We start from the raw sequence: 22,073 nt of genomic DNA, 5'->3' as shown, positions 1-22,073 counted from the left end.
ACGCCAAATGACAATAACTGCAAATGAGTTGAACCAATTGTGTTTATATTATATTGACATATCTTTTAAATGTAAATGAATTGTAAATAATTTTTAAATATCTGAATTCCTTGAATAATTTACACATCCAAAGTTTTTGCCTGTATTTTTCGCCAAAAAAAGTGCGTTAATTACGTGAGAAAATACGGTACATTGACGCAAGGCAGCCTCTGCAAGAGAGGAAGTATTTCATAAAATAAAAGTATTTAGGTCCATCGGTATAAATGTCTATCAAGATTAGATCTAAAGAAGAGCTGTTGAACAACACATTAACATAATCTGAACACGATTAGAGGGTAATAGTTCCTCTAAGGCCCGTATTCACCAACATCAGTTACTTTTGCTGTTATCTTAGATTTCCAAAACACGGATAATGTCATTATCTCGGATAATGCTCACTTCCATATTCATTGACCACAGAATTTATTATCTCGGTTTACCAAAACTAAGTTTTCGTTTTTAGAGTCTGAACCGCAAATTTTTCATACTGAAGCACGGAAAACAAATGAGTATTACATGCTGCCACCACTATAGAAAAGTAAACAAGTTTTTTACTTCATTCGGGGTTTGCAAATAATTTGCATAAATTATGTCGGCTATTGAGCAGAAACAAGGAAGAAGCCTAATATGACTTTCCAAGAGAGTGAAATGTTATTATATTTGGTGACAGAAAGCATTAACAACAGAGAATAAGAGAACAAATTATAGCCTACACATTGTATATTTCACGCCTCCGTGGCTCAGGCGGTAGCGGATCGGCCTCTCACCGCTGCGTTCCGTGGTCAAATCCCGGTCACTTCATGTGAGATTTGTGCTGGACAAAGCGGAGGTGGGACAGGTTTTTCTCCAAGTACTACGGTTTTCCCTGTTATCTTTCATGCAAGCAACACACTCTAATATCATTTCATTTCATCTGTCAGTTATTAATCATTGCCCCAGAAGAGTGCAACAGGCCTCGGCAGCCGGCAGAATTCCTATCCTCATTCCATCCCTTACCCGGTCACTGACTGGAAAACAGGCTGTAGGTTTTCATTTTCACATTGTATATTTCACTCAAAATATAAGTTGGTATTCCTTAATTCTTCATTTAAAAGTCACCCAGTCGTGTACCGAATAAGTTATAAGTTATAAACTATAATTCATTTTGGGCCTACCTATGTGTTGGGAATTACAGGTTATGTTCGATCATGGATAACACTGACAGTGTCAAAGCTTTAGATAACCTAAAATGTGTCTGAAAATCAGTGTCGTCATAGTCATCGAAATACGTCGCACGTACTTTTATCCACCTAGGACGCTTATTAATTGCATAATCTTGATCGTATTACTCATCGCTGTGATTTTCTCTAGCAATTAGATATTTCAGCCGTCTACGAGCAGCCATCTTGGAAGGCTAATTATCTTAGATTTCCCATTTTACTGGCCAACCAATCTCCAGTAAAATTTTAAACCAAGATAATACCTGTTATCCGAGATAATTTTGTTGGTGAATACAAACTTAACTGTTATCTCGGTTTACATAGCATTAAACTAAGATAAAAGCTTTTACTCGCGAAGATGAATACGGGCCTAAGACTGATTAATTACCTACCTTTACTTTCAAGAACCTTACCTGAAAATAACTAATACACAATCCTATTCAAGAATGAGATGAACATGCATGGAAAAAATCAAGTTTAAGAGAAAAATACTACAAACATAATACCAACAACTTAGAAATATTACGTAGGGTAGGATACATGCAACCTAATAAAAGAAAAAAGAAAGCACTTACACTGAGCTGTCAGTAAGAGACATGTTGTCAGACTCGGTGCGAGCCTCCGAACTCAAGGACTGCAGCTCGCTATCTTGCCGCGACACTGGGTTATATGAGGAGTATGCTGGGTGAGGGTGGGAAGAGTGGTATTGGAGGTGAGCATGCTGCAGGTACACCCTAGCCACGGAGAAAAACAAACAGAAACAAAGCAAAAAAATTCATTACAAAGCTGGCAAGGAAAAATCAAAAAAAAGCAATGCTAGCACAATCAAAAATAGTAAACTAAATAAAATGAAAAGGCAAAACAGACTTTTCTGGGGAAAGCAAAACTGAATTAGGCCAAATTACATTTGTTTACTACAGGGTTACTACAAACTAATAAGAACAAAGCAAATAAACAAACAATAACTTATTAGTACTCTTCTTCAAGAAAGGAATACAAAACAAACCAACCTTGAACTCCATGAATTAATACACTGATGAGCAATTGAATTATTAGAGATACCAGCATGGTGTGGCATAAGACTGTCTTCTTCAGACCCCATACCGGCCTCTTAAGCAACAGCTGAGAAAAAGAATGGGCAAGAGGCGAGATCACAATGCATTTAATTGCAATCAGATGCCAGACGTATGAGACAATGGGGTGGTGTGAATAAAAATAAGTCTAAGCGAGTGAGAGTGTGCTCGCTGAGTGAGCGTCTCCCTGCTGATGAGCTTCCACTCCGCATTTGCGGTGAATAAAAATGTAGAGCGGAAGCACAGCGCAAACTTGAGTGTCTGGAGTAGCCATTCATTATCATTGATCAAGGTCATACACGTGCCATGTATATAACATTTCGATGACTTCCAGATAGTTCAATGCTCAACCTGCAGTGTTCTCCCTAGGACTTTTCTAATGGGTGCACCGCCCAGTCGTTTTCACTGACCGCCCGGCTATCATAACTTACGATATCTGCTAGTTACATAACATTTCAAGTTGCTTTACGTTGCACCGACATAGAAAGGTCTCATGGCGACGATGGGATAGGAAACTGCTAGGAGTGGGAAGAAAGCGGCTGTGGCCTTAATTAAGGTACAGCCCAGCATTTACCTGGTGTGAAAATGGGAAACCAAAGAAAACCATCTTCAATGCTGCCAACAGAGGGGTTCAAACCCACTATTTCCCAAATGCAAGTTCACAGCTGAGTGCTTCTATCTCATTCGGTTTACGTAATATTAATACATATTTCAGTCATTGAAACCCTACAACCTGTTTTGCAGTCAGTGACCAGGTCAGGAATGGAATGAATGAAGCCCCATCTTGCAGCGAGGATAGGATTTGTGCCGACTGCCGAAACCTGTCGCACTCCTCTGGGGTAATGATTAATGACTGACAGATGAAATGAAATGATAGTGGAGAGAGTTGCTGGAATGAAAGATGACAGGGAAAACTGGAGTACCCGAAGAAAAACTTGTGATGCCTCCGTTTTGTCCAGCACAAATCTTACATGAAGTTACTGATATTTGTACCATGGAACCCAGCAGCGAAAGGCCGGCGCGCTGCCACCCAGAATTTATTGCAAAAGTGCATAAAATGGTCATGGAGGATCGTCGACTGAAAGTGCGGGAGATTGCTGAAGCTGTAGGGATGTCTTCTGAACAGATATATTATACCTTAATCGAAGAATTGGGTATGAAAATATTATCCGCAAGATGGGCATTGGACAATACGCGCACCAGATTGGAAATGTCCAAACAAAGTCTGGCCCGTTTTCAGTGCAACCAACAAGATTTTTTGCGCTGGTTTGTGACTACAGATGAAACTTGGGTCCACTACTATACCCCAGAGACAAAACAGCAATCAAAGCAGTGGAAACACGCCGATTCACCACCACCAAAGAAAGCAAAGGCAGTGCATTCGGCTGGAAAGGTCATGGCCTCAGTTTTCTGGGATTCAAAAGGCATTCTGCTGATAGATTATCTTCCTACTGGCCAAACAATTACGGGGCAATACTATGCAAACCTCCTAGACCAACTACAGGAAAAGATACGCAAAACAAGGCCTGGTTTGACAAGGAAAAAGGTCATCTTTCATCAGGACAACGCTCCACCGCACACAAGTGTTATTGCCATGGCAAAACTTCATGAACTAGAGTACGAATTGTTGCCACATCCACCTTATTCACCTGATTTGGCACCATCAGACTTTCATCTATTCCCCAAGCTGAAAATTTTCCTCGGTGGATGGAGATTTTCTACAAGGGAAGAACTGACAGCCGAATTGGAGAGGTATTTTGCAGGCCTGGAGGAATCTCATTTTCGAGATGGGATCGAGGCATTGGAACATGCAAATGCATTAGTCTACAGGGAGACTATGTTGAAAAATAAAAGCAGTTCCACCGAGGTAAGATACTTAATTCTAGTACATTCCGAGAACTTTTCAAACCACCTACGTAAACACTGTAAAACTGTTTATTAAAATGAAAAATCTTCATTATTGTAAGCATAATTGCACGAGGTACATCGGAGTTCAGCTTGTCACGTAGCGTCGTGTGTGAGCGGTGTCTGGATTAGTGTGGAATTGCACTCGATTCCGTGGGACACACAGCAACCGAGCGATTATGAACTAGCAGTAGAATACTGAAGTTCAAAATACTCTGTTGTCTTCTTCGTGATAACATTACAATAGTTCATTTTTTCAATTAATGTTTACCAGTCTAATATTATTGTTAATGGCCTGAGGGGAATAAGTTGAAATTTTATCATATTCATTTTCAACATAGTATTCCTCGCCCGGCTACTCATTCCTGACACCCAGCTAATGTATATTTCAGGGGAGAACACTGACATGGCAGAATACAATGTGGAATTCCAGTCCCCTTTCATCTCCATTTTAAAGGAACATACAATTCTCTTTTCAAAGTCACAGTTACCGGATAAGAAGCACAAGAAAACAAGTGCAATAAATGCAGTTAAGTGTGAACTACTTGCTAAATTTAAATATTTCCGTCCAAGAACTGTTGGTAAAAATTACAAAACATGAAAACAAGACTGAAATATAAAGTAGAATGAAAGCGTACTGGAAACAAACCCACATCATTAAAATAATGGGAGAAGCGGCTGATGAATCTGATGCAGGGGAAGAAAAACCCTACCATCGGCCAACTGAAAGGCAGGAAATCATAGCCTGAAAATTACGACATTAATAAAATGAGGAAAATGGTATAACGTTAAGAACAAAAATTAATTATGATGAAAATATTGACAATTGAATGTATTTTTTTTAGGGAGCCAGATCTACAGGAGTTGGTCACCCCTTCCTCTTCCAACAGAGGTATCGGAACTCTGCAAACATCGAAGTTCCTCCAAATTCAGGAGTCATGGACAGAGTCAGGCCATGATACATCTACACTCAACCTCTTCCTTTCCATTGCAAGTGGACTGTACATTAATGCTAGGGACGCCTTTTCTGTAAATGTAGTAATTCCCATGAACGTGTGGCTTCTGAATTCGTACAAGAGTACAGTCTACAGTTCCGACAGCATAAGGGAAGCTAAAACGTTTTTGCCACTTAGCCTGTGCTTCCTGCACCTAAGCAACATTTGTTGGAATTTTAGCTAGTAATCTGCTTTCATTTCTATTCATGTCATAACCTCGGAAACTTTTTTGACACAGTGCTCCGAGATGTCTTCACCAACTCCTCTCTGAGACCCAGGGTCACCAACATAACGCAAGAAGATTTTCATTTTTTCTTTGTTTGTTAGTGCACCACCTTTTGTTTCTTTGGAGTGCCCAAGGAAATGCTCCGCTAACCATTTAGCCTGCTCCTTACTGGATAAGTTGAGATGATTCTCTGAGAAGTTTATATAATTTTTTTTTTCCGATTAACCACCGTCTTAAACTCTGCCATGCTATTGAATTTGACACTATTGCTTTGAGTCATCTGCTGAACTAGCTCAAGGAAACACAAGCAGGCACTAACAGGAATGAGTGCTTCTTCATCTTTCTTCACCAGAAACCTGGAGCGTCCACTCTGCTACTCGAGCGACTGATCTGCAGGAGTTGGTCACCCCTTCCTGTTCCAACAAAGGCATCGGAACTCTGCAAACATCAATGCTCCTCCAAATTCAGGAATCATGGACATGCTCAAGGTCACAGGTCTGCTGTGAGTGACTGCTACCGACCAGCGTTTTTTATTCACATCATTGCAAGTGCCTGCTCTAAATTTGCAAGTAAAGAGTGTATGTTCACTTTTATTCACACCACCCATTGCATCTCTGCAGTCATACAGGCACATTTTCTCCACAGGCCACAGTATGAAAAGCAGTATGAAAAGCATACTGTGCGTACATGTGTGCGTACAATCATCGCCACCAGTATACTGCCATGGTGTACAATTGCCTTTAAGACAAAGACAGCCATCAGCTAGCACAGATGATAAGAGCGGATATATGGGCCACAGTGCAGCAGATCATTTGCACACCCAATGCTGGACAACAATGCAGTGGAAGCAGGCACACCAATCAGAACAATCTCCATGCAATGGGGTACCTCAGCTCATCGCACGAGACAAGGTAAGATTATTGATATAGCCAAACGTACAATGCCATTGTACTATAAAAGCATGGAACCGACAGATGAATTGAGGTACCAGTTGAATCATAACAATGGCAAGGTAAAAGTGCATGGGAAAGCTCATGAGTAAATGGATCCCTATTGCCAGCAGAGTACAGTTCAGGTCAGTAATAGTGGTATCTTAGTATAGGGATTGTCCACATGGGATGAAATGGGACTTCTGGTACATATCTGCCAAGGTCTCTCACAGGAACCTGCTGTCAGGTCAGGTCAGGTCAGGTCATGTCTGTCTGTCTGTCTGTCTGTCTGTCTGTCTGTCTGTCTGTCTGCCTGCCTGCCCGCAGCACCCTGCAGAAGACATGTACCTACAGAAAGACAACGTACTGATCCATCGCTTCTGAACTCTGGCTGATTAATTCAATGTCCATGGATATGAGGATGATTTCCTGATCCCCAAGATTACTCTATCTCAATCCTATTGAGCACATCTGAGGTACTGTTGAGAGGGATGTGCGACCTTGGACCCTGCTCCAACCAACTTCCATGTATTATGGGAAGCACTGCAGTGATCATGGATTAGTATGGCTCCAGCTAGGACCCTGCTCCAACCTATCTCCATGTAATATAGGAGGCAGTGCAGCAATCATGGGTTAGTATGATTCCACACCACTTCCAGTGTTTTACCGAGTCCATGCTATGCTGCATTTCCATCATCAGGGCAAAAAGGGATGCTATATGTTGCTAGCCTGGTATCTATAATTCAATTGCTCATCAGTGCATATTTCAGAATGCTCAGACAACAGTAATATTTATTTGCTTTAGTAAATTTCTTGAGCACTCAGTTTTTCTTTGACCATTTTAATACAAAGAATCCACAATATCTGAAGATTATAGAAAGACAGCTTTAGGTAACAAAAGTTGCTTGTTAACTTGCAAGAAAAAAAACAACATAAGCAAAACTGCAACTTACCATTTAAAGAGGCATGTGGAGCTCAAATTGAAGATAATATAATTATTTAACACTCTAATTCTAAACATATAATAAAAACCTGAAGACTAATATATAAAACCAGAAAACAACATGCAGCAAAAGAAAGTACTGAAATTTCTTTTAATCTGGCAATGACAGCAATGCGTACCTGACTGTGTTGATATGTGTTAAAAATGTGCACCCTCACATTTCGCGCATTGTTCACATAATCCAGTAATTTACAAATGCTAATAAACACAGGCTGCTGCAAGGACACAAAAATTATTGTATCTTCTCTCGTGATTCAAAAGCATTCCTAGGTGGGTCATCTTATTTTTAGCATGCCTCAATTTACAAGACAAGTTACAGTCTTTTTTGTCTCCTCGCTGTAACCTGTGTTCTTCAGCATGTTTGACAATCTAGAGACCATTATGAACAATGTATGACATAAAAGGGTGGAGATTTTGAACAAATGCTGTACCAACCCAGTTAGATGTGTCTTGCCGTCATCACCTTGCACGTTATAATAAAGTATCTTGATGTTCAGACCATGTTTGTAATTTAAGTGCTATTTGGCGCATACTCTATTATCTGTCCGTTTCAATGACTATTATAATGCTGTCTGTTTCAATGTCAATTACCAGCATTTTAGACTGTTATGCATATTGCTTTGATAACTGTTTTATCGCATGAAGACAATTACCAACTTAGGAAGAAAAGCAGTACAATACAATTTTTTGGTCTAATAAAAAGTCCTTATACAGTAGTTTAACACTTGTATAGTTATATACTGAATAGGCCCTGTATAAGTGTTGCATAATTTTCTTACTAATAAAAGTGGTATACACATTGTATTGCAGCGAAACCTCGGAATGCGAGTAACTTGGTCTACGTGTGTTTTGCAAGGCGAGCAAACATTTTAAATAAATTTTAACTTGATAAGCGACTGAAGTTCCGCAATACAAGCGTCACGTGTGCCTACGTTTCCCCCTCCCTCTGCCTCCCTATTTCTTGGTAGAGTGTGTGTAATTATCTCCCGTGCTGTACTTTAGTTGACGTGCCTCGCTCGCATAATCAACACCGTACGAGTGTACATGTTTTGTTTCTTTCATTAGTGTTGTAACTGTTCTGCAACGATGGACCCAGTGAACAAAAAGAAGGCTAAAGAGGAATTCGGTCAGGAGATGATTACGATGGAAGTTAAGAAGGAAATGATTAAAAAGCACGAACAAGGTATGCGAGTGGCTGATATCGCGAGATTTTATAACAAGTCTACGTCAACGATTTGCACAATATTAAAGAAGAAATAAAAAATAAAAGGGCTAGATGCAGCAAAAGGAGTCACAAGAGTATCAAAGCAACGGCCACGTGTTCTGGAAGATATAGAAAAGTTGCTTCTCGTTTGGATAAATGATAAGCAACCGGCAGGCGATACTGTGACCGAGATTCTAATCTGCGAGAAGGCAAAGACGTACGCTGACCTCGTAAGTAAATTACCATGTAGTTCATGTACTTCAACCTAATAGATATCTTATCGTTTACGTCAACAGAAGTTGCAGAAAGCTTCCAGGCCAGCAGGGGATGGTTTGATAACTTTAAGAGGAGAAGTGACATCCATAGTGTTCTTAGGCACAAGGACGCTTCCAGTTTGAATGCTAAGGCAGTTGAGGCATTCACTGCTGAGTTCCAGAAGCTCGTTGTTACCAAGTGTTACCTGCCACAGCAAGTTTTTAACTGCGATGAAACAGGACTTTATTGGGAAAAGATGCCTAAGAGGACCTACATTACAGCAGAAGAGAATTCAATGCCCAGTCATAAGCCCATGAAGGACCGTTTAACGCCGTTATTGTGTGCTAATACGAGCGGGGATTTAAAAGTGAAGCTCCTGTTTGTCTATCATTCCGAGAATCCATGAGCTTTCAAGAAATGCAAGGTGCAGAAAAGCCAGTGAAATGTTATGTGGAGGTCCAACACGAAGGCTTGGGGACTCGTATTTTCTTCGTTGAATGGATGAACGAGGTCTCTGGTCCTGTAGTGAAGAAATACCTTTCAGAAAATAATCTGCTGCTCAAAGTCTTGCTGGTTATGGACAACGCTCCTGCTCATCCTCGATGACTTGAGGATGACTTACTGGAGGAATTCAAGTTCATTAAGGTTAAGTTCCTTCCTCCCAACACTACTCCACTTCTCCAGCCTCTGGATCAGCAAGTCATTTCGAACTTCAAGAAGCTATACAGCAAAGCACTATTTCAACGATGCTTCGAAGTGACCAAAGGAACAAACCTTATCCTCGAAGAGTTTTGGAACATTTCCACATCGTGAACTGCGTGAAGATCATCGGTAAAGCCTGGGATGGGGTCACCAAGAGAACTCTCATTTGCGCCTGGGGAAAGCTGTGGCCTGACTGTGTTCTTGGACGTGATGGACGTGACTTTGAAGGGATTGTTGGTAACAATGAGCTGCTGATTGTCGACGAAATTGTGTCCTTAGGGAAGACCACGGGGCTGGAGGTGAATGACGCGGACATTCAAGAGCTGGTGGAGGAAGATAGCCAGGAACTCACCACCAACAAACTGATGGACCTGCATCGTGAACAACAGGAGGAGGTTATGGAGATATCATCCGGGGAAGAGGAGGAGGAAAAGTCAATGGAATCTCTCACTTCAACTGAGATTCGGGGGAAGTGCAAAATGTGGGAAACGGTGCAAAATTTTGTAGAAAAACACCACCCGAATAAGGCTGTAGCAGTGTGAGCGATGAATCTGTTCAATGACAATGCAATGTCTCACATTTTCGTGAAATCCTAAAAAAAGAGGCAAAAGCAACAGTCATTGGACAGATTCCTCGTTAAAGTTGCAAGAAAAGAAAACAATTCCAGTGACCTGACAGACAGCAGTGATCCAGTTAGTGAAATTCGTGTTACACAGTAACTCTTCTCATGTCATGTCTTTTGTCTCCCCCACATCAACAATGATTCTATTGTAAGGTAAAGTGCAGTTTAATTGTTTTACGTTATATTTTGTTTTAGAAATGTTATGTGAATAAATATTTTTGTGTTGTGGACGAATCAACCATGTTTCAATTGTTTCTTATGGGGAAATTTGCTTTAATATACGAGCGTTTTGGATTACAAGCATGTTGCCGGAATGAATTATGCTCGCAATCCAAGGTTCCACTGTACTATACTCCACATATATACTTGTTCCAAGCCATATGAATCTCTTTGTGCAGTTCACCAACATATTTCTTCACGTTCATGATCACTTTCGCTGGTTATCTGCATATAAATCTGAGGGTTATCACTTAACGTAAGTGAATATCGAGTCATGTAGAGAATTTCAAGCTGCAGCTAATGCTGTTTTTTGTTTTTGTTTTGACCATTTTTATAGGTTGATAAAATGCAAATAAACTCTTATATGCGTCCGCCTTGTCAATACTTCACTAATTGTTATCTACAGTTTATTTAGTTCAGTACATGTTTCGGGATTCTATTCTAATCACTTCATCAGCCTTCTTACAAAATACTCTTAGCATATTAAAACCTTTGATTCTATTGCTATTACATGTTTCCTGAAATAATTGAAATGCATGACCTTTAAAATACTGATTACCGGTACACTGTTAAAATAATATTATATTACATAATATGCTTGTCATTAGACACAATTGTCGTCATGTAAGATAAAAGTTGGCTACCGGAACCTTATTCGTTCACTATTTTAAAATTGTTAAATAGTCTATCACTTCTCTATTGCACAGTCCCTTGTTTTGTTCTCGAATCAATCTACTGAAATGTTCTTCTGCTGGTGTACTAATGTCAAAGGCGAATCCATATTACTACATTTCCCATTATTAGTCAGCCAAGCTTCCCACCAATCTACAATCAGAAATAAATTCATTAAATTACACTGTACAACAATGAAAACGTTTCAGACCAAAAAATAGCCTATTCTTACGCATTTCCACCTGGTGAATTAAAAAATCACCATGAAAATGACTGATTAGCTCTTGCTTCGGAGATACAGTGACATATACTTTTTTAGAGTCTACATTTTCAGTTTCGTGGAAATTCGTTTTGGAAGTTGGCGCACCTGTCAACTGACATGCCACAGAAATGTGTAAATTCTGTGAATAATTTTTGTTACGTTTGTGGTGAAATAACATTTTCGTCACAGAAACACAATCTGATGCTTCTTGTGAAGACTGTGTATGATCATTATTCTGGTATCAAGGTAGGGGACCAGGACAAGTCATGGGCTCCACATATATGTTGCAACTCATGTTCAGTTATACTACGAGAATGAATGAAAAATAAAAAACGATCTATGGGTTTTGCTGCGCCTACAGTTTGGCGGGAGCCTACAAACCATACAGATGACTGTTATTTCTACTTGACTCCACCGATTAAGTCAGGATTGTCAATGAAGAAGAGAGGAATCGTTGAATATCCAAATTTTCGATCTGCTATTCGACCTATTTCACATTCAGGTAGTTCACCAGTTCCTACTACAACTCAAAATTATGAAATGGAAATAGAAAATGAAGACAGTGTAGAAGAACCCAACAAGCCTACTCATCCCATTACCCTGATTTCGAGGAAAAAGATGATAAACCGCACAGACTGAGTCAAGCGGAATTGAGTGATCTCATTCGAGACCTTAACTTAACACAGGATAACGCACAGGATAAGGCAGAACTTCTAGGGTCAAGACTACAGCAATGGAATCTTCTCCAATGTGATGTCAGGGTCTCACAGTACAGACATCAGAGGGAACTGCTTCCTCTCTCTCTCTTTTTTTTTTTTTTTTTTTTTTTTTTTTTTTTTTTTTTTTTTTTCCCAGAAGAAAAAAAATGTTGTTCAATATTCAAATCAGGGTCATGGGATGTCATAGCTGTACTCTTAGGAATGTAACTGGGGTACACTAAATACTGCTGCTTTTTATGTATGTGGGACAGTAGGGTAGTCACATTATATTAAAGCAGACTGGCCTACAAGAAATCTTAACTCAAGTGAGAAAAATGTTGTTGCCGAGCCTTTTGTGGACCCAAAAGATGTTCTTCTTCCACCCCTACATATAAAGCTCAGTTTGATGACAATTTTTGTCAAAGGTATAAACCAAGAAGGGCAGGACTTAAGTACTTGCAAGACAAATTTCCTACATTAAGTAACGCAAAAGTTAAGGAAGGTATTTTTGTTGGGCCACAAATTCGTCGACTTTTAAAGGATCCTGCATTTGAACGAGTTTTGGAGGGGAAAGAAAAGGAAGCTTGGGAAGCCTTCAAGGGAGTTATTCTTGGATTTTTAGACAGCACAAGAGATGATAACCACACTCAGTTGGTGACAGTGCTTCTGCAAAAATACCATCAACTCGGATGCAACATGTCTCTTAAAATCCATTTTCTCCACTCACACCTAGACTTTTTCCCTCCTAGTTGTAGAGCTGTCAGTGATGAACACTGAGAAAAGTTTCATCAGGATATTTCTGTAATGGAACAAAGATATCAAGGCCACTGGAATGAAGCAAAGCTTGCAGATTACTGCTGGTTTCTGTGTAGGGATGCTCCGGAACTCGCTTATAAGAGGCAAACAAAAAGACAACGATCTCATGAAGCCACCACATGCTTCTCTTCAGACCCAACCACCTGCTAAGTATTCTTCCATCAGTTTATAACTCTTAGAATGTTACTATCATTTTAAAAGTTTCAAATAGACTTTCAATGTTGTTGGCATATGTAATTAAAATGTATCGTTTTCTCTCGATCCGTTAAAATAAAATACTTCCAGGTATTGAATATCTTAAAAACTAGAGCTAATAATTTTTTTTTTTTTTTTTTTTTTTTGTGATATTCATTTTTCTCAACCCTAAATTAGTAAGAATTGACTCACAAATTGAAGGAAACATTCAACTTTTTTTTTTTTGTTGTACAGTGAATTAATGCCTTACTGAAACACTATGTGATGGGAACACAAATGTGTTTAAAAAATTAGTCTTACCTCTATTGACTGACTGAATATATGTGAAGCTCATGTGAACATCTACCAGTGACAGCGAACGAGTGTACAGAACCTTGTTACTACGAACAAGGAGTGCCTGTATTAATACCAGTATAGTTGGTCCGTTATTGAACATAACTCATTCAGGACAAATATTTCAGGTTCCCTATGGGAATCAACATCTATATCATCAAAGTGCCTGTATGCTGGAGGGAGTGTCCTCTCATTGCGTAGGTAGGGAAGGAGAGAAGGGGAAGAGAAGAGGGAAGGGGAGAAAAAAGAGATACTTTCATTTTCTTCGTGTAATGTGTGACTAATTTTAATTTTTTTTTTTTTTTTTTTTCTATTTGCTTTACGTCGCACCGACACAGATATGTCTTATGGCAACGATGGGGTAGGGAAGGCCTAGGAATTGGAAGGAAGCGGCCATGGCCTTAATTAAAGTACAGCCCCGGCATTTGCCTGGTATGAAAATGGGAAAATGGGGGCTGCCGACAGTGGGGCTCGAACCCACTATCTCCCGATTACTGGATACTGGCCGCACTTAAACGACTGCAGCTACCGAGTTCGGTAATAATGGGTTTTCTTCTGCGATATATTCACTTAAATTATTATCTCTATCTTGTCTTTGCGATTTGTAAATTTCTAATTTTTCCAACACATTCATCGACTTCCCATTGTTTACCTGATTCAGTAATTCCAGGTCCTGTTCTATGCACATAAACTTATGGTTACTCTTGTACATGTGCTCACCCATCACCGAGTACCTAGCGTACTTTTGGCATTTATGTGTTCTTTGTGTCTAATTGTCATGTGTTTACCGGACTGTCCTATATATTGCTTCCCACAATCTTGGCATGTCAGTCTGTATAATCTTGCCCTATCATATGGGCTACTAGAATTGATGCTGTGTGTATTGAACAGTACCTTATTAATATTATTGTCCATGCAAAATGCTATTCTGATATTCTGCTTTGTAAAGATCTTAGCTAATTCTTGTGAATGTCTGTTATGGTATGTTAATGTAGCGTATTTCTTCACCTTCTTTCTATTACCCAAAATAGTTTCATCAATTCTAGTAGCCCATACAATAGGGTAGGAGTATAGAGACTGACATGCCAAGATTGTGGGAAGCAATATATAGGACAATCCGTTAGAGACATGACAATTAGATACAAAGAACACATAAATGCCAAAAAATATGCTAGGTACTCGGCGATGGGTGAGCACATGTATAAGAGTAACCATAAGTTTATGTGCATACAGCAAGATATTGAATCAAGTAGGGTCGGGAATTTTAAGCATAATTAGTTAACTTCACTGGCACGGGGGCTGGGTCTATGTGTCGTCTTCATCATTTCATCCTCCTCATGACGCACAGGTCGCCTCTGGGCGCCAAATCAAAAAACCTGCATCTGGCAAGCCAAACTTGTCCTCTGAACTCCCAGCACTAAAAAATATACGCCATTTCATTTCACTGAATCAGGTAAACAATGGGAAACAGATGAATGTGTTGGAAAAATTGGAAATTTACAAATCACTAAGACAAGATAGGGATAATAATTTAAATAAATATATTGTGGAAGAAAACCCATTATTTAAATTAGTCACACATTACATGAACAAAATGAAAGGGTCTCCTTTAACCCCTTCCGTCTTATCTTCCCCCTTCTCTTTCATCCCTTCTTATGCAATGAGAGGACACTCCCTCCAGCATAAAGGCACTCCTCGCTCGTAGTAGCAAGGCTCCATACATTAGTTCGCTGCCACTGGTAGACGTTCACATGAGCTTCATATATATTTGCAGTCAATAGAGGCAAGACTAATTTTTTAATACATTTGTGTCTCCATCATGTAGTGTTTTGGTAAGGCATTAATAATTTAGTAAATCAATTTCTCATTGTAGATTGGCAGGAAGCCTGGCTGACTAATAATGGGAAATGCAATTTATTTATTTATTTATTTATTTATTTATTTATTTTTTTTTTTTTTTTTTTTTTTTTGCAAGTTGCTTTACGTCACACCGACACAGATAGGTCTTATGGCGACGATGGGACAGGAAAGGGCTAGGAGTGGGAAGGAAGCGGCCGTGGCCTTAATTAAGGTATACCCCAGCATTTGCCTGGAGTGAAAATGGGAAACCACGGAAAACCATCTTCCGGGCTGGCGACAGTGGGGTTCGAACCTACTATCTCCCGAATACTGGATACTGGCCGCACTTAAGCAACTGCAGCTATCAAGCTCGGTAATGGGAAATGTAATGACATGGATTCGCCTTAGATATTAATACACCAATAGAAGAACATTTCAATGGACTGATACTATTTAACAATTTTAAAATAGTGAACGAGTAGGGCTCTGGTAGCAAACTTTTATATTATATCATTTCTATTCTACTTTTTTTACATGTTGCCTAACGTCGCACCGACACAGATAGGTCTTATGGCGACAATAGGATAGGTAAGGGCTAGCAGTTGGAAGGAAGTGTCCGTGCCCATAAGTAAGGTACAGCCCCAGCATTTGTCTGGTGTGAAAATGGGAAACTATGGAAAACTATCTTCAGGGCTGCCAACAGTGGGGTTCGAACCCACTATCTCCCGAATACTTGATACTGGCCGCACTTAAGCGACTGCAGCTATCAAGCTCCATGTATCTTGTATCACGACAATTGTATCTAATGACAAGCACATGTACAGTAATCATCATCATCATCATCATCATCATCATCCTAAACCATCTCCAATTTCCCAGGTGTGGTATATGAGCCTCCCATCTCATCCTGTACTTGCACCATTCCTCCTCCACCAACTTGTCCCTATCATGACCTTTCAGCAGTACATCGTTCTTAACTAAATCTATCCATTTCCTTCATGGCCTTTCCACGAGTCGTCTTCCTTCTACTTTTCTGTCAAATTCCTTCCTTGCAGTTCTGTTAAATGGCATCCTCTTCAAGTGACCAAACCACTTCAGTCTTGATACCTGAATCTTATTGAGGAGAGAATCATCTATTCCTACTTCTTCTCTAATTTTCTCATTCCTAATCTTGTCTTTCCTGGTTTTCTGGATCATAGTGCATAAGAATTTCATTTCAGCTGCCTGGAGTTTGGAGTTATCTCTATTGGTCAGTGTTGTGGTTTTGAGACTGTATGTAAGAATAGGATTTGTACAATGTCATTTTTGTTTTCATAAGTATTTGCTCATCCCACAGCAGGTGTCTTACCTGGTGGTAAAATTGTGTTGCCTTACTGATCTGACTGTTCACCTCATGTTTTGCTAGGTTGTTATTTGATAGAACGCTTCCCAAGAATTTGAAAACTGCGATGCTGTCCAGTTGGGCTTCATTTAACATGACTATTGGTTCTGTTCCATCCCCATACACTTTCATCACCACCGTCTTGGTCTTACTGATGTTTAAATCATATTTCTTAAACTCCTCATTCCAGTAATATAATAATATTTTAACAGCGTACAGGTAACCAGTATTTTAAAGATCATGTATTTCAATTATTTTAGGAAACACGTAATAGCAATAGAATGAAAAGCTTTAATATGCTAAGAGTATTTTGTAAGAAGGCTGATGAAGGGATTAGAATAGAATCCCAAAACATATAATGAACTACATAAAATTTAGATAACAATTTGTTGTCACAAATAAGTACTGACTAGGCGGACCCAAATATCATAGATTATTCTAATGCTGTTAACAAAAATAATGTTAAAAAGTAATTCAGTGTGAAAATATTAATATCGTGGAATGTTACGCCAAGTAAAATATCTTCATAGCATGGAACCTATCATGTCATAACTCTCATTTAGTCTTCATTATGTTTAGTAATTTTTTCACTGCTGATAAAAAAACATTGCTGCTCAATGTAGATATGTTTGATTTTAAATTTAATAATAAAACAATTCAATATGTGTCTTTCTTTACAGTCATGTTCAGAAATTTGTATCTGCAAACACAAAAAAGACAGTCACTGGTCTTTATTACCGACTTTACATGGAGGGGGTTGTCAATGCGAGGCAAACTGTCTTCGGGTATGGAAATTATTTTTAAAACCTCATGGCTTTATCTCATTTATTTCTTAATTTATAACGGGAGGAACATTTTGTTTGTTTCGGTTTCGCGCGTGACTCCATTGACTGGCTCGCACAGTTGCCAGTAGGGATCATCCAAACACTGCACATTTAAATCTCCAATCAGTCTTATGCAGTGCAGTGTTCATTTTATCAGTAATATAATATTGATTTTTAAAAATCAGTGATAAATGTACAAATCTTGAGGACAAGTAGATTGTGTCTGTGTAGTTTGTGAGTGCATGCTTGTGCGTGGAGGTTCTTGGTTCAAAGAACAAAGGCAGAAGGGTGCACAATGGACCCTCAAATTAAGAAGAAACATTACACAGTAACTGTACCGGGAGGTACACCTCAACCCCGCACATTTAAAAGAAGGGCCTTAAGGAACTCTGTCACACAAAACGTGAAACAACTAACGCACGAAGTTGGGACATTGATCAGAAGATGTCACCATTGAATTATTGAGTAATGTGTTATTTTGAAGTTGCCTAAATTTACTGGATTTAATTGTTTTGTTTTTGGTTTACGCCAAGAAGTTTGAACTTTCTCCATAGATGTCATTACAAAAAAAAAAAAAGAAACTGAGGTAATGAACTCTGGTGCAAGGTAGAAGAATTAGTATTTTAAAGAAGTTTTGTGTTTATACGTTTTCACAACTAACCTAACTTTTATTTCTTTCTATACTAGCTGATGTACCCGTGCTTCGCTACGGAATTCTACATTGTATACGGAGTTCTAGTGTACACGTTGTGAGCAAGATTGTATTAAAGTGCATAGCACTTAACGTTACCCTAGAAATGCAACAGGGAAATCACCAAACATCTTTTCTCATATAAAGACTGAGTTAGGGAATTTTCACTGTAATGGTAGACCTGACTTCATACCATCAGTCACAATCAGGTTGGGGAGTTTTCATTATAATAGACACTCACTCTCCACCTGCCTTTTCACATTCTCAGAAAGACTGTCTTAGTGGTTTTCCCAACTGAAATGAACATAGGTCATTACAATGAGGTCAACAGGAATGACGCGATTAAAAGTAATGCTTTCATATGAAATACTCCATCAAATGAAACACCACACAATTTCTCACTTTTAACGAACAGAACTACACTGCCGATCTAACAGTCCAAAGTTCTGATCCAAAGACCAAGCCGCAGACAGCCGTGATTCGTGAACACTCTCCGTCGTTTTTTGGCGGGAAGAGGGTCGAATAGTGGGGACTCCCAGGGCAAAAATTATGCCCTTTTACTAATATGTTTGCTAGGAGTACCCGATGAGTCGAAAAATATCAATTTACTACAGTGGCGGCGGAAAAATCTGACTTGGAGGCAAATGCAGAATTTAATAAAAGTGAAGAGGAAGAGGCTTGTTCTAAGAAACGGCTCTTTTGAGGAATGAATTTTGAGTTATTTAGTGAATTGTGGTGCTATAATTTGGAATAGGGCGATATTGTAATTCTAGACCAGGTCATACTACTACTACTACTACTACTACTACTACTACTACTACTACTACTACTACTACTACTACTACTACTACTACTACTACTACTACTACTACTACTACTACTACTACTACTACTACTACTACTACTACTACTACTACTACTACTACTACTACTACTACTACTACTACTACTACTACTACTACTACTACTACTACTACTACTACTACTACTACTACTACTACTACTACTACTACTACTACTACTACTACTACTACTACTACTACTACTACTACTACTACTACTACTACTACTACTACTACTACTACTACTACTACTACTACTACTACTACTACTACTACTACTACTACTACTACTACTACTACTACTACTACTACTACTACTACTACTACTACTACTACTACTACTACTACTACTACTACTACTAAGTGAGCTTCTGTTTTAAGTGTGCACACTGCTCATTCAAAACAGCACGTCGGAGTAGGGATCGAATAGTTGGAATACTTTGATGCACCAGTGTGTTACGTACCAGCTGTGTCAGAAAATGTATGAAACAGAGGAATGGCATGCTAAAGAAGAAAGTTTTCTAACTCCCCAGCTATTTCCCGCCAATATTCAGTCGAGCTATTATACTCGGTACGCAGCAGTAATCCCATCTATTGGAGTTGAGAGGCAGCATAAGAGACAAATAACATTACAACAAACAATGGTCAATGTAATGTTATTGTTGATGATCAATGTTATGTGCTTTCGATATTGTAGGCCTTCACATTTAGTTTTCTTCCGACTCTGAAATAACACTCTTATCATAGTTGGTACGGTAAAACTGAATAAAACATAAATGATCAGAAATTGTATTCTCTGTAATTCTTCTTATGTAGTACTTTACGATAGAACCAAAAACATAGGGATAAATCTTAGGCGTCTTCCCCTAAACTACAATTTCATCAAGGCTGAATAAAATTGTTTATAGCTTAGACTGCAGTTTCTTATTCCCCGACTATATATACCGATTTTCATTAAATTCTGTTAACCCATTTTCTCGTTGCTCGGCGTCGATATGGACTTAGGAGCAAAAATACAAATTCATTAATATCTGTGTTATTATAGCCGGTACGGTAAAATGTATAAGGTATAAATGGTTGGAAATTTCATTTTATATAACTTTGGTTATGTAGTATTTATTGATACGACCACTAATCTATATAAATAAAAATGAATCGCTAAATGTGTTGCTAAGCGCAAAACTCTGAAACGGCTGGACCAATTCGGCTAATTATTTTTTTCAAATATTTGTCGAAGTCCGAGTAAGGTTTTTACGAAGAGAAAAATTGGAAAAAATGCCAGGAAAAACGTAAAAGCCCCATATCTATTTTTCCATTCAAACTGTTCGTCTCTCTTTCCTTCTCCCACGTTTGCGCTTAGCGCTGTCCTCCTCTAATCCAGCGCGTTTGCCAAATGTCCGTAAATCTGAATGTTACAAGTAACAACTCTCATTGTTGTTCCGTATTGAAGATGACGTTAGGCATAGATATCAAGGATAATTTAATAAAAAACCACCTATTCAATACTTTCCACGTTTAATGTGGTTATTATCTACATGATTTTATGTAGACTTATTTGGTCAGGTACATGTTTCACCCATTATTTTGGGCATCTTCAGCCTGTAAACAACCTTTAGGTCAAGGTTTGGGACCTTTTTAACCAATATAAACATACCAATATATACACTATATACAATATATACATTATATACAATATATACAAACATAAGTTAATACAGTTAAGTTTTTTGGTCCTAATCTATCTAATATGAAAAATGTCCAAAACTAAAATGGATCTTCTTTTCGGTAAAGAGGATTGCATATCGGGGTTTATGTGACCCCTATATCATATTAAGTTCTTGACGTACCGTGTCTGGTGACAGGATGTGTCATCAACAATAAGTGGAACAGACAGGTCCATCTAGTATTAATTGAACAAGTAAGTCATTTTACAGTTAAGAGGTGTTAATTTAATACATTTTATCACAACGCGTGCTCTAAATTTTTAATTCAAAATTATTTTTCTACTTCATTACAGATATTCTTAAGATCCCTCCCAAAGACCAAGCAACACATCAACGGGAACAATTTTCACACAAGACTGTATCAAGTGTCTAGGATGTTTCTTCTCAATTAAGCAGCAGCCTAAAACTATGAAACAGCTTAATATTGTACTCTTGTCAATTCCTTGACGTTACATGAGACCCAAAGTCAAGATGCTAACAGTTTCATTCACAACGTTCTTGACCAGTCTACCTACAACAATCGGCTTTTAAATCTCCACTTGTGCATGACAACACATTTAAATACTAGTTATGTCAAGAACATGAAAATGAAAATCGTGGGTCAAATAAGCCCCAGTTTTAATATCACCCTTTCTCAAGAAGAAGAAGAAGAAGATCCGTTTCATTTTATTTTTATTTTTGAACATTTTAAGTTAACCAGAATGGAACTGCCAAGTTAAAACACATTTAATTTAAATTTATATTTTCAATCTTGACCAACCTACAAGCAACAATCAGTTCAAATCTCCACTTATTGTTGACGACACATCCTGTCAGCAGACACGGTACGTCAAGAACTTAATATGATATAGGGGTCACATAAACCCCGATATGCAATCCTCTTTACCGAAAAGAAGATCCATTTTAGTTTTGGACATTTTTCATATTAGATAGATTAGGACCGAAAACTTAACTGTATTAACTTATGTTTGTATATATTGTATATAATGTATATATTGTATATAGTGTATATATTGGTATGTTTATATTGGTTAAAAAGGTCCCAAACCTTGACCTAAAGGTTGTTTACAGGCTGAAGATGCCCAAAATAATGGGTGAAACATGTACCTGACCAAATAAGTCTACATAAAATCATGTAGATAATAACCACATTAAACGTGGAAAGTATTGAATAGGTGGTTTTTTATTAAATTATCCTTGATATATATGCCTAATCTGAACGTTATCGGTTAAAATGGGCGAATATCGGATTATGTACAAAATTTCAAGCCGCATTTGATGCCGTTAACAAAAATCAGTTTACAAAATAATTGAGTGTGAAAATGTTTAAATAATGGAATGTTAACTCAAATGCAAAATCTTCATTGCATAGAACTTATCATGTCATAACTCCTATTTTATATTCACTATATTTGTAATTTTTTC

The 22,073-nt window shown here is 38.4% G+C and overlaps 1 protein-coding gene across 3 annotated transcripts in view; it reads right to left on the bottom strand.

Annotated features, from left to right (window-relative positions):
• The window catches only part of Axn (protein axin), a 293,900-nt gene that overhangs the window by 112,029 nt on the left and 159,798 nt on the right, over nt 1–22,073 (bottom strand). For 2 of the 3 annotated variants that reach the window (XM_067150025.2, XM_067150026.2), the window contains exon 6: nt 1,814–1,972. The exons of the other annotated variant lie outside the window; for it this stretch is intronic. In XM_067150025.2, coding sequence (XP_067006126.1) covers nt 1,814–1,972 — 159 coding nt within the window. The remainder of the gene's footprint in view (nt 1–1,813; nt 1,973–22,073) is intronic. 3 annotated transcript variants of the gene reach the window in all.

Source organism: Anabrus simplex, chromosome 6, assembly GCF_040414725.1.
Source record: "Anabrus simplex isolate iqAnaSimp1 chromosome 6, ASM4041472v1, whole genome shotgun sequence".
Classification (NCBI taxonomy): Eukaryota; Metazoa; Arthropoda; class Insecta; order Orthoptera; family Tettigoniidae; genus Anabrus; species Anabrus simplex.
This window is presented reverse-complemented; position numbering and strand designations above follow the sequence as displayed.